Raw genomic sequence first — 14,531 nt, 5'->3', positions numbered from 1 at the left:
CATCACCATTTGTGTCTCTATCACCTCCTTAATGGAAGACTTTCCACATCTGTGCTGTTAAAGCGAGGAGGAGGAGGAGGAGACAGCACTCAAAGAAGGGGCGAAGGCACGAAAAAAGGAAGGGAGAACCCGACCGGAGTCAGGCAAAAATAAAGGAAACAAACGCAGGCAAAAAGCCACTAATAAGGGTTTTTTTTTTTTTAAACAATAAAAACAAAAGAGCAAGCTTTTTTCAGTGCCTTCAGCCTAAGACGGGAGTGAGAAGAGAGCCGAGAAAATGCAGCTGCTCTTCATATGGAAAAAATGAAAACTGAGAGGACCATGTTCTCGCGGCAGGCGGGAAGGCACTTGCACAGTAGAGCGAAGCTTGTGCTTTACAAAGCTCAGATTTTTTTTTTTTTTACTTTCGCATAAATGACGGACCAGGCAATGCAGATCAGCGTCTACCCTTACTTTCGCATAACTGATGGACCAGGCAATGCAGATCAGCGTCTACCCTTACTTTCGCATAACTGATGGACCAGGCAATGCAGATCAGCGTCTACCCACCTGTGAGAATATGAAGCCTGCTTGTCCTCAGAGAAATTAGTTTTATTTTTTTTAAATGTGGTGCCTCTCCTGGAACTCGAATTTCTCTTCCTGCGAAGAGAAGGAGACAAACACGCAGCAGTGCAGAGCACTGATCTGAGACAACGGGAGAACTTGGGGGGGAGGGACCCAGCAACCCGAGTATAGCACCCCTGAGGCTGTGTATAGCACCCCTGAGGCTGTGAGAGACCCCGCGGGTGAAGAGAAAGGCAATAAACACCCCTTAGTCTGCAAACAAACCATCTGTACTGCAAAGCACCCTGCTGTATTATTTATTCCTCACCCCCACCCCAAACTACAAAGGAAGAAAGAAGAGCAGAAAAGAAATGAGACTAAAGGGCTCACCACCTTCCACCTGCTGGAGACTGAGAATACTGAATCTCTCTCTAGCTGGCTAGGGCTCTTATTGGCTCTCTCTCTAGTCAGAGTTCTCAGTCTCCACCTGCTGGAAGGCATGCACAACCCATCAGTCACATTCTGGGCCAGTCCAGAAAGAGGCTTTACATCAAGAGCTGAAGTGTTAAAGGCTTGCTTGCTTGATAAACAGCTTCACCATGCAATAAGCAACCCGCCCCACTTCCTCCCCTCATGCTGTCGTCACCAGGAGTCAGTTCAACTTAACGGCATGCCTGGATCTGCAGAGTCCTTCTAAAACAACTATTAAAGCCTGTAACATATGGGGTCTCAAATCAGCTCCTTCCCACCCACCCCAATTCATAGGGAAGGAAAGAGCCCTGCAGTCCCCAGGGGTTCTGAACAGCCGGTCCCTCAGAAGCCTGCTGCCCAACCTCCATAAGCAGTCCTGCTGCACTTGTGAGGACTGTAGGGGCACCCCCTGAAGAAATGTGTTCTCCTCATCTCAAACAGGGCAGTAGGAGCTAACTGTGCTACTAACTTGCTGGCTCCCACGTGCTCCGCAGCATGCGTCTCCCAGCATGAATGTTGCCTCAACTTTCTAACAAAAAAAACCACACTGAGGAGAAAATTAAAAGCAGACGGGAGCATAGAACAGGCCTGCCCCACTCAGTCTTATGTCGGCCTGTTCAATTAATAAGTGATATCCAAAACTCTGTTTTTTGACACCCTGCCTCAAAGAACTAAGTTGGTAGGAAAGGGGTCCCAGGGGATAAAGCGAGGTGGAAGAGAGGAGTATTACTCGTCTCCACCAGATGAAGTCCCTTAGGGTTACTGCTGGGTAGCTTCATAAGCAAAGCTCATGGGCTACGGCTTGGGATCCAGAGGGAAATATATTTCTGTGCTTGACCAGAGGAGGTCCATCGACCAGTCCCTGGGAGCAATGCCTAGATCAAGGCTCAGCCTTAAGGACTGCAGGCCATGGACTGCACCCTGGGGAGAAAGGCATATTCAGAAGAAATCCTGCTGCAGTAGTTAACCTACACCATCTGCTGCAAGTATAGAAATAAAGGGAATATTCTTGACTGAACCCACCTGTTATACGGATGTCGTCATCGGAATCTTTAAGTCTGTACCCCTATCTGATACAGCAGGAAGATGAAGAAAGCAAAATTTATGCAGGGGCCCGATAGGTGTTGAGACAGGGCCAGGTGAAGGGTATCAGATGCCCTAGGTGAACCTTTAGTAGTGTGCACCCCTAGGGGTGGCTCAAGACCCTCCCCCCCCCCCCCCTTAGTTCAGCATCTTCCCTCCCCCCCTCAGTTGAGCAGAATCTCATCCCCTATCCCTATGCCCACATCCAGCATCTTCATCCCTTCCCTCACCACTTCTGGGCTACTGCCTACACCCCCCTTCCTCCCGTGCCAGCCCCAAATGTAAAGATTTAGCATTGTGCCAGCCCTGTAGAACAGGCCCACACTAAAGCACTGCTGTGCCCCATGTCTCTTCCCCCCCCCTCCCCCCCGAAGAAGTCAGCCTCAAAATTGGAGAGGGACAAGTCGACGCTTAAATGTGAGCCTATGCTTACAGGACTTACACCATGCTCACTCTTCCTTTAGCTTAGGGCTGGCAGGGGAGAAAGTAGGTGGTGTGACAGGTCCAGTAGGGGTAACCTCTTGCACATGTCGCCATCCCTCCCCCCCAAATCCTGTTGATATAGGTAGATCCCTATTCTGCCTAGTGGCACGACCAGCCCTGGTTGGAGACAACATGTGGAGAATGGTAATGTGTCATCATATACAGTGGCACTGCAGAAAAATTAAAGCTGTTTGGAAGAAGGTCAAGTTTCAAATTAGGCACATACCCCTGGATTCTATATAGCATGACTTAAGTTGTACGCATAAATCCACTTGTATTCGGGATTTGTGTGTGCACCTTATTTAACAAGCCAGTCCGCAGCAATTGCCACTTAACAAGCAATTATCAACATTGACATTAATTAGAATTTTCACACAGAACTGTAAGCATATTCTAGAACGGGATGTGTGTAAATTTAAGTTGCATAATTGAAAAGGGGGCGTGGAATGGTGGTTCTAAAATCTATGTGCGTTGTTATAGAATACACCCAGTCCACGCATGTTAGGCGTTGGCATTTACGCCAAGTAAACTGCCCATGACTAAATGTAGTCGTGCGAACGGGCGCGCAGCGTATTCTATAAACCATGCAGAAATTTAGGCTTATTCTATAAAGTATGCCTAAATTTAGGCGTACCTTATAGAATACGCCTAGGTATATTTCATTTTGGCGCCGATATTTTAGGCGTAATATATAGAATCTAATCCATAATAATACGTAGCTGCCATGAAACCCAGAAATTTTCCTACTGAAAAACAAACAAAACATAGGAAGGGAAAAATCTTTTCTAAAATATTTTTTTTGAAAGTAGTGCAAATGGTGAGGTCTGCAATGTGCTTTTATCTACACATGAAAGCGCAAGCAAAATCTAAATCTAAATCCAAAACCCAAACTACTACTACTTATCATTTCTATAGTGCTACTAGACATACACAGCACTGTACACTTGGACATGAAGAGACAGTCCCTGCTCAACAATCTAATGGGGATTTTAAATACTGTATGTAGCCCTTCTTTTCAAAAGATTTAGGGACCTTACTCCATAGGATTAAAAACAAGGTCTTCCTTTAGACTTTCCACACTTTTGTAGCAGCGCTCAACAGTGATCCCCTACACTACCGTATAGAAGGCAGGTTCAATTACTATACTTGGTTCCTTTTCCTCAAGCTCGTAGGAATTTGGAATACTGCTGAAACAGTACCTTCCACCTACCAAACTGCAGCAATACATATCAATTTGTGTAAAGTTAGATCACATTTGTGCCGTTCAACCACACAAATGCCACTACCATGGCCAGTCTACATAGGAGTGAAACTGAAACATGAACTTAAAAAATTCTGATGTGTCGGAACTCAAAGTTTAAGCTATTTTTACGCACCTGCCACCCGTGCAGACCCTTCTGCCGAAGGGGTTGCATCTGCGTGCTCCAGAAATTCAAGCAAGAAACGAATGGTCCGTAGTTGGTTGCAAATAATCTTCTGCTTCCTTCGGTTGTTCTGCAAGTCCAGAGAGAAATAGATATGAAGGTAACTGAAAACTATGCTGTAGAAGGGGTGAGTTTGAGTTCCTGTGAAACTGAAACCTCTAACTGCTTTTCAGAATCAGTTATCTGTAGAACCTCAACCAAAATTATTATCCAAGGCAAAGTACATCAGTATATCATAATATAAGTTACTACAGAGACATATATGTGGAGGAGTGGCCTAATGGTTAGAGCACTGGTCTTGACATCCAGAGGTGGTCAGGTCAAATCTCACTGCTGCTCCTTGTGACCTTGGGCAAGTCACTTAACCCTCCATTGCCTCAGGTACAAACTTACATTGTGATCCTTCCAGGAACAAGGAAATACCCCAGTGTACATGTTTGTATCTCACCTTGAGTTACTATTGAAAAGGTGCAAGCAAAAGCCAAAATAAATAAATATTCTAAAAACAAGCATCCATAGTTCAAACTACAAAAGCAAATTTAAAAATAGCAAGTTTTCAACCATTTCTCAAATCTTGAAACAACTGCATCTGCTCCAGAAGGGCATGCTACAAATGAGGGGAAACAACTCAATTTATGAGAACACTAGTAAGAAATGCCCGTTTCTGGAAAAAATGAAACGGGCGCTAGCAGGGTAATCCCCCCCCCCCGTCCTCCCTCCCGAGTTGCAGACACCCCCTCCGTGCCTCCGTTCCGAGTTGCACACCTCTCCTCTTCCTCCGTTCGTCCCTCAGTGACATGGTTGCGAGGGCCGCCCTGCCCTCAACGTCATCGCGTTTTGACGCGAGGGCCGCCCCGCCCTCAACATCATCGCGTTTTGACGCGAGGGCGGAGCTACAGTGACTGGAGCCTGCAGGCAAAACCGGATATCTCGGGCGCCTCAAGTTTCCGGCTTGAGGCTTCAAAGTGCCTTTTATATATATATAGATCTATGTACCAAAACATTTAAAAATTGGCAAATAACGTATCAGTATGTAAAGGTAAATAAACAACAGACCAGCATCAAGATGGCCATACTAAAGAGACTACAGCCAAATTAATACTGACCCTGTAAGGAGAAATTGTCTTACATCCTTTAGTCCTATCAGACCAGTCCAGACAAGTGAGTTGTGTCCGTCTACCAGCAGATGGAGACAGAAAAAAAGTAGTTCCAAGTGATTCACCCCTTAAGTGTATCAAGCCGCCTGGAATGTCAGTATTTTGAATAGCCAAGCAGTGGTGCTCATTTCTCTTCAGGCATTCTACGTTCAAAGTCAAGAAGAAAAGCATCATAGATCAGATAAAGACTGGATACTGAGAATGCCTTTTCAGGAATAGAGTTTTTTTTAGATTTAAAATACGTATATTTCCAGATGTTTCCGGGAACAACACAGATGCCGTCGACATTTTTTGTTGTTAAAACCTGAGTTCTTCAGATAGAAGCTACTTATTTTGAAATATCTTTGTAAATGAATCAGGTATCAATCAAATAAGTATGTATTTTTTTTATCCTATGCATCTTACTGCATTCCTGGCAACTAAACAGGTTCAGAGGAAACATTTACTCCTACCTGTCAGTTCTTCAAGAATATTGTAATTGTAATGCTACCTGAAGGTTGTCAGTGTTGTTTTTCCTTATTATTTTTCCTAAATTAGTTTTATTCTCGAGAAATCCTAGTTGTGAACTCGAGTGAAAATTTCCATTTTGTAAGGTGTGAAGAAACAGTGTTTAAGTCTGTAAAATGTTTTGAATATTTTCTTGCAATGTATTTCTCCAATTTGGCCAGCAGGTGATGTTTCTTTGCTGTAAAGCTGTTACAAGGAAGTGAATGCTAACACAAGCAGGAAGCAAGCATACTTTTAAATCTTGTTGACTGGGCTCTGATTGGCCCAGAAGCTAATTTCCTTTAGAGCGTACTGAGTTTGTCTCCAGTCTTAGACCAGGAGGAGAGAGAGAGGGAGAGATTTTCCCAGGTACTGTTTAGACAGTAAACAAATGTTTAGTTAGTGTTATAATTGATCCATATTTCAGTTACCTGTTATTGTTTGCAGATTGCACATTTTCTATTCAGTGTTCAATATTTTTATGAGGATAAACAAAACTGTTTGTTTGCTTTGCTTGTCTGGACTGATAAAGAATCCTGGTGGTTTGTGTGATAAAGAATCCTGGTAGTTTGTGTGTTTGGTCTATAAGTGATTTCTGGGAATTGTGAGACCACTAGGAGTGTGGCCTCCAGTAAACTAGAAATCACTGGGGATAATTTGAGAGCGGGAGACTTGCCCAGAGATGGTTGTGACCCAGCTGGTGGGAGACCGGTGTTAGTGTAGTAGGAACAGAGAAAGGCTGGACAAAATCCAGGAACAATGTAATTAAAAGTTTATTATTATGGTATGTACAAAAATGACAAAGTCAATGCTCAACAATCTGATATATAAAAATCAATACACAGTAAAATAAGTATGCTAAAAGAATGATATACGAGTGTAAGGTCAGTACATAAGACTCATATCAGTGCTTGAGACTCATCAATGGTATACAATGAGTGTAATGTCAGTGCACAAGGTTCATATCAGTGCTTAAGAATTACACTCATTGTATATCATTCTTTTAGCATACTTATTTTACTGTGTATTGATTTTTATATATCGAATTGTTGAGTATTGACTTTATGTCATTTTTATACATACTATAATATTAAACTTTTAATTCCATTGTTCCTGGGTTTTGTCCAGCCTTCCTCTGTTCCTACTTCTCTGCATACCTCTGTCCCGTGGGACTTTGTTGTTCGGTTACCTTTTGGGTGCTAGTGTAGTGGCAGGTGCAGGTGGACCTGAGCTGTGCTGGGATAGACCCTCTAAGTGGACGCGGAGTAATCCCAGGCATGTGGCTAGGCATTTCGTGACATAAGGCTTTAAAGAATTGCTTTCTTCATTTTTTTTCTTTTCTGTATGACATCACTTTTCTGTACAAGTGTATTATCCTTAGTTGTTATTTTGAAATTTAATAAAATAAAAAAAGCAAAAATCATCATAGAATGCATAGCCTGGGCAACCAGTGAGGTCAATATTCCACTGACATACAGGTATTCCATCGTCTCAGGAGGCGTACGACATCACAGGTTAAGGAAAACTGAGAAGCAGAAGCAATGACCTCTGAAAAAACAGATAGCACAATCAAAATAAAATAAAATCATGGTATTTGCAGACGATGTTCTCCTGTCCTTAACGAACCAGTTAGTCTCTCTTCCTAACTTAATGAAGGTGATAGAGGAGTATACTCGGGTATCTGGCTATAAGCTAAATGCCAGTAAATCTAATGGATTAGCTGTGGGAGTACCACCGGGACTGATGGAAACATTGAAGACGTCCTTTGCCTTTAAATGGGAGAGCCATGAATTAAGCTACCTAGGGGTGAAGATTCCGGCTAATCTGTCTGAGTTGTTTGCAGTTAATTACCCGGCTCTTAAGCGGGAGGTGCAGAGAGACCTGGACAGATGGATGTCTATGGGCCTATCCTGGTTTGGGCAGATTGCTGCGATTAAAATGAATATCTTGCCTCGTCTTTTGTACTTATTCCAGGTCCTTCCTTTGAGGTTGCCTAGATCTTTTCTGTCTGGCTTGCAGGATAGTCTGATCCATTTTGTTTGGAACCAGAAGAGACCGCAGTTGCCACGTGCCTTTCTATATAAGAGTAAGCGTGAGGGAGGTTTGGGGGTGCCTAATCTGTTCTGGTACTACTGCGCGGCACAGTCAAGAGCGGTAGTGGAGTGGTTTAGGAAGGAAGATCATAAACTGTGGGTACACATTGAGCAATCCTTGGTGGGTTCTTGTAAACTAGGGCATTTAATGTGGCTTGCTGGTAAACATAGGGGACAGGTGGATAGATTCCCACCCACAGTACAGGCTACTTTTTACTATTGGGACCTTATGTTTCCAGAACATCAGCCACTAGTGTCAGGCCTGGCACCGATAGTGGACAACCCTTGGTTTGAGCCTGGTATAGGAAACACTACTTTTTGCAGGTGAGCGGACTCTGGACTAGATATGTTGGGGCAGCTGTATGTGGGAGAGGCTATTGTATCTTTTGAGACATTGGTAGATGACTTTGGGCTTCGGCCTGGCGATCGTTACGCTTATTTACAGCTGCAGCACTTCTTGAAAGGGCAAGTTTATATAGGATGTTTGCGGCGTGATATACACCCTATGGAGGAGGTGTGTGTAGACTCGAGGGGTACGCGAGGAATGATATCTTTCTTGTATGCTTACCTGGTGACACGTACTAAATCGTCCCTCTTACATCGGAAGAGGTGGGAGCAGGAGTTACAGTTTACTTTGTCGGAGGCAGGCTGGTTGACTCTGGAGAGGGGGATTTTGAGATCCTCGTTAGTGGTGGCTATGCAAGAGAATGCCATAAAAGTTTTTTATCGATGGTATCTGACACCAGTCAGATTGCATCATATATTTGCTCAGGTGTCAAAGGGTTGCTGGCAGAACTGTGGGGAAGTGGGGACCACGGGACACATCTGGTGGTCTTGCCCCAAAGCGCAGGCTTATTGGAGAGGGGTGCAGTCTCGTCTTCAGGTATGGGTGGGCACGTCTGTACAGTGGCATCCTTTGGTCTTCGTACTCGGGCAGAGGCCAGAGGGCTTTACGTCTGGCCAGTGCCTCTTGTTGAGAGGATCTTTGCACACAGCTTGCGTAAACTTAGCACAGAGTTGGAAATCACCGATAGTTCCCTCAATGGTGAGATACTAAGGTGAGATATATATGTGAGATGGAGAGATTAACTGCTGTGAAAAGAAAAACTACTACTACTACTACTTAGCATTTCTATAGCTCTGTCCAAATGGGAAAGGGTTTGGGAACCCTTTTTAAAAGTGTGCTCTGGATAAAAGGTGTATAGATAGGATGGAAGGAAGGGTGAGGGGGGAGTGCGGGGGGGGGGGGGGGGGGGGGGGGAGGAGGAGAGAGAGGGGGGGTTCAGGATTAGGAAAAGGGGGATCTATTAATAATAAAACTGTAAAATTTGGAAGTAGAATTAGTATTTGTTATAGCATTGCTAATTTGCTGGTGCTTTCTTCTGTTAAGTACTCACTGTTCGATTCAGCATATCTGTGGACTATTGTATTGTATTGAGCTAAGTAAGTATTGTATTGGTTTAACAATGCTCAATAAAGACTTCTATAAATTAAAAAAAAAAATCATGGAGGGATTCTGGAATAGTCTGGAAGGACTAAAGAAAAGAAAATCAGGTAAGAGTTTCTCCTTCCTTTTCATCCATACCAGACAAGTGGGATGTAGCAAAGCAGTGTCCCAAATGAGGGCAGGACTAAAATTTTAGAACAAGAGAAAAAAACTCTAGAAATAGACTACTAATTTTTCCCAGCATAAAACTGCCCAAGGAGAAAAGGAAGGCTATGGACTAAAATCAGATAACAGTGAATAGGCCATTTGTAACTCTCCTCAGGTGCTGACCTGTCTGTCTGTACCTGAAGCAAACTCCTCCAAAGTAAAGCAAATTCTGACCTTTTAAATTCCAAACTTCTCAACTTTCTGGCTATAGGGCAATTTTGAAAGTTAAATCATTTGAAAATTCTTTGACCAGACTGTACCAATTCTGGTCCCATCCAGAGAATTGCCTTGATAACAGCATTTAGCTGACCCATTGGGATTTAATCATTACACAACAGGAGGTAAGGGTTGAGCTCTGAATAGGGGTCAAACCATTTGTAACTCTCCTCAGCTGCTGACCTGTCTGTCTGTACCTGAAGCAAACTCCTCCAAAGTAAAGCAAATTCTGACCTTTTAAATTCCAAACTTCTCAACTTTCTGGCTATAGGTGAGATACCTGATATTCTCTTTAATTTAATGCTTATTGCTTAATTAATTTTGCCCTGTGAAACCTCTTATTTTCTTTCTTTCTTTCTCTTCCTGCCAAGCTCTGATAGAGAGGGAGGCTGCATTGCATTGTATTGAGGCCCTAAAGTGCATTTTACATTGTTGAAACTGATATAATTATTGGGAATATCGATTTATATTACAACAAGGAAAGTTTTCTATATTCTAGGGCAATTTTGAAAGTTAAATCATTTGAAAATTATTTGACCAGACTGTACCAATTCTGGTCCCATTCAGAGAATTGCCTTGACAACAGCATTTAGCTGACCCATTGGGACTTATAATCCCACCCACCCCAGGGTTTTCCACTCATTTATAGACAAACCAAACCTCATTAACTTTACTCAATCATACACAGGCAGTCTTACAGACTGTTAACCCCAACTAAGTACACCTGTTCATACCCATTTCAACCAATCAGGATGACTTTTATTCTCTGCAATAATTGTGGTACTTTAGTTTCAAGGCCAATCATCTGGAGACTTAAAGCTTGCCCTATCTGTCTTCAGCTATCTAGTTTTAAACAAGAGCTCAGTAAAGTAATGCAAGAATTGGATACAATTAAAGCAGCTTCTAGGACTGCACAGAAAAATAGCTTCTCACCACTCCCTCAAAGAATAAAACCACATAAGGTTCACAGTAGGCTCAGGCAGACTTCGTCATGTGACACAGAAGCATCCGCCCGCACAAGTGTTGCCACTAAAGAATTCTTTTGCTCCAATACAGCACTGTAATGCTCCTGAAAATAAAACTGAGGCAGAGGAAAAAGCAATAGAGTTGGAACAAAAAGACATGAAGGTACCCAAAGTGAAAAGACACCCCCAAATCACTAATGTTGAAACACATACCAAGGAATATAGATGGAAAGCGATGGCCACAAATGCTCGTAGTCTAAGCAATAAAGTTCATGACCTTCAAGCCCTGATGTTGGAGGCAGACTTAGATGTTGTTGCAATCACAGAGACATGGCTCAACGGTTCCCACGAATGGGATGCAAGCATACCAGGCTATAATCTATTTAGGAAGGATAGAGAGGGTCGTAAAGGTGGAGGAGTAGCTCTGTATGTGAGGAATGATATCATGGCAACTGAAATGACAGGGACCTGGGGAAAAGAAGAAGCGATATGGATCACCTTAAAAAGAGAGGATAGAACCTCTGTCCACGTGGGTGTTGTCTACAGACCCCCGAACTAGATAAAGATCTGATCACAGATATTCAAAAATTAGGAAAGAAAAAAGAGGTTCTGTTGATGGGAGATTTCAATCTGCCGGATGTAGATTGGAAGGTTCCGTCTGCCAAATCGGAAAGAAGTAGAGAGATCGCGGATGCTTTCCAAAGTGCTCTGCTCAGACAGATGGTGACGGAACCCACGAGGGAGGGAGCGATGCTGGATCTGGTGCTCACAAATGGGGATAGTGTGTCAAATGTCCGAGTGGGTGCACACCTGGGAAGCAGTGACCATCAAACGGTTTGGTTTGATATAACGGCTGAAGTGGAGGGCGGCCACTCAAAACTCAAAGTCCTGGATTTCAAGCGTGCTGACTTTAGTAAAATGGGGGGGATACCTGAGGAAGGAGATGATGGGCTGGGAGGACGAACATGAAGTGGAAGGGCAGTGGTCCAGGCTGAAAGAAGTAATAAATAGGGCCACAAACCTTTATGTAAGGAGAGTAAATAAAAGCAAGAGAAAAAAGAAACCGATATGGTTCTCCAAGCAAGTGGCTGAGAAAATAAAGGCTAAAGAGTTAGCGTTCCAGAAATAAAGAAAATCTCAAGAAGAGGAACACGGGAAGGAATACCGGATGAAACTGAAAGAAGCCAAGAGAGAGGTACGTCTGGCGAAGGCACAAGCGGAAGAACAAATGGCTAGAAATGTAAGGAGGGGCGACAAAAATTTCTTCAGGTATATTAGTGAAAGAAGAATAACTAAAAAGGGAATTGTGAGACTAAAAGATACAGCGAACCGCTATGTAGATAATGATGAAGAAAAAGCCAATTTGCTAAATAGATACTTTTGTTCTGTTTTCACTGAAGAAAATCCTGGAGAAGGACCGCGAGGGACTGGCAAAAGTACACCTGAGAATGGAATGGATATAGCACCGTTCACGGAAGAGAGTGTATATCAACAACTTGGAAAGCTAAAGGTGGACAAAGCCATGGGACCGGACGGGATCCACCCCAGAATATTGAGGGAGCTCAGAGAGGTTCTGGCGGGTCCTCTTAAAGATTTAATAAATCCTTGGAGACGGGAGAGGTTCCGAGGGACTGGAGAACGGCGGAGGTGGTACCTCTTCACAAAAGTGGTGATAGGAAAGAAGCTGGAAATACAGGCCGGTAAGCCTCACTTCGGTTATTGGAAAAGTAATGGAAGCCATGCTGAAGGAAAGGATAATGAATTTCCTAGAAGCCAACAAGTTGCAAGATCCGAGACAATATGGTTTTACCAGAGGGAAATCGTGCCAAACGAATCTCATTGAATTCTTTGATTGGGTAACTGGAGAATTGAATCATCGACGTGCTATAGACATTGAGGCATATTTTCAAAGCACTTTGGGAGGCTAAGTTCCATAGGTTTCTATGGAATTTTGGGAGGCTAAGTGCTTTGAAAATATGCCTCATAATCTACTTAGATTTTAGCAAAGCTTTTGACACGGTTCCCCACAGGAGGCTCTTAAATAAACTAGATGGGCTGAAGATAGGTCCCAAAGTGGTGAACTGGATTAGGAACTGGTTGACGGACAGATGACAGAGGGTGGTGGTAAATGGAGTTCGCTCGGAGGAGGGAAAGGTGAGTAGTGGAGTGCCTCAGGGATCGGTGCTGGGGCCGATTCTGTTCAATATATTTGTGAGTGACATTGCCGAAGGGTTAGAAGGTAAAGTTTGCCTATTTGCGGATGATACTAAGATTTGCAACAGAGTGGACACCCGGGAGGGAGTGGAAAGCATGAAAAGGGATCTGAGGAAGCTAGAAGAATGGTCTAAGGTTTGGCAATTAAAATTCAATGTGAAGAAATGCAAAGTGATGCATTTAGGGAGTAGAAACCCATGAGAGACTTATGTGTTAGGCGGTGAGAGTCTGATAGGTACTGAGGGGAGAGGGATCTTGGGGTGATAGTATCCGAGGATCTGAAGGCGACGAACAGTGTGACACGGCGGTGGCCGTAGCGAGAAGGTTGCTAGGCTGTATAGAGAGAGGTGTGATCAGCAGAAGAAGGAAGTGTTGATGCCCCTGTACAAGTCGTTGGTGAGGCCCCACCTGGAGTATTGTGTTCAGTTTTGGAGGCCGTACCTTGTGAAGGATGTTAAAAAAAATGGAAGCAGTGCAAAGAAAAGCTACGAGAATGGTATGGGATTTGCGTTCCAAGACGTATGAGCAAAGACTTGCTGACCTGAACATGTATACCCTGGAGGAAAGGAGGAACAGGGGTGATATGATACAGACGTTCAAATACTTGAAAGGTATTAATCCGCAAAAAAATCTTTTCCGGAGATGGGAAGGCGGTAGAACGAGAGGACATGAAATGAGATTGAAGGGGGGCAGACTCAAAAAAGATGTCAGGAAGTATTTTTTCACGGAGAGGGTGGTGGATGCTAGGAATGCCCTCCCGCGGGAGGTGGTGGAGATGAAAATGGTAACGGAATTCAAACATGCGTGGGATATGCATAAAGGAATCCTGTGCAGTAAGAATGGATCCTCAGAAGCTTAGCCAAAATTGGGTTGCGGAGCAGGTGGGGGAAGAGAAGTTGGTGGTTGGGAGGCGAGGATAGTGGAGGGCAGACTTATACGGTCTGTGCCAGAACCGGTGATGGGAGGCGGGACTGTTGGTTGGGAGGCGGGAAAAACTGCTGGGCAGACTTGTACGGTCTGTGCCCTGAAAAAGGCAGGTACAAATCAAGGTAAGGTATACACATATGAGTTTATCTTGTTGGGCAGACTGGATGGACCATGCAGGTCTTTTTCTGCCGTCATCTACTATGTTACTATGTTAGGCCGACCTGCATGATACCAAAAACGATTCAAACTTGGGGCCTTAGTAAAAGGGTCTTTGGAAAACAACCAAGAGACCAAGCAAACCTCATGAAGGGAGCACATCACTTACAGTGAAGTAGAAGAAAATGGTTAGGAGGTACTGAAAAAGAAATAATCTACTTTCCACGTCTACACATATGATAGAGGAAAGTTGAGAATAAGGGACATAGGCAGGGTAAGCAAAACCAGGATTGGAAAAATTAACTTGTCATAACTGAAGTGACCTCTTGAAGGTGCAAACTATCACTGGCTAAGGCCTATGAATTAGCACGCGTGCTGTGCCAAAACAGAGCCTGTTGAATAGTACAAAGCAGCTGTACTGAACAGCTGGAGCACAGAGGATGAGCTGTGCAACTACATTAGACAAACATGCAGAGTAGGCCACGCTTCTAGATAACTGCCTGAAGTTAAGGAAACAACTTGCTGGAGCAGACATGCAAGTGACTGAAGTAGCAGCTGCCACAAAAGTGCAGGCAGGCAGAAATTAGAGCTTCCTAAGCAGAAACCACAGGTTTTGAGGAAAAATTTTATTAAAAAAGACCACTAGTGTTATAAAGGTG

At 43.7% G+C, this 14,531-nt stretch overlaps 1 protein-coding gene across 2 annotated transcripts in view; it reads right to left on the bottom strand.

Moving 5' to 3' along the window:
• LOC115463448 overlaps positions 1–14,531 on the bottom strand; it is a 102,661-nt gene that overhangs the window by 52,747 nt on the left and 35,383 nt on the right. For both annotated transcript variants that reach the window (XM_030193949.1, XM_030193948.1), the window contains exon 3: positions 3,957–4,074. In XM_030193949.1, the coding sequence (XP_030049809.1) occupies positions 3,957–4,074 (118 nt within the window). The remainder of the gene's footprint in view (positions 1–3,956; positions 4,075–14,531) is intronic.

This window comes from Microcaecilia unicolor, chromosome 2, assembly GCF_901765095.1.
Source record: "Microcaecilia unicolor chromosome 2, aMicUni1.1, whole genome shotgun sequence".
Lineage (NCBI taxonomy): Eukaryota > Metazoa > Chordata > Amphibia > Gymnophiona > Siphonopidae > Microcaecilia > Microcaecilia unicolor.
This window is presented reverse-complemented; position numbering and strand designations above follow the sequence as displayed.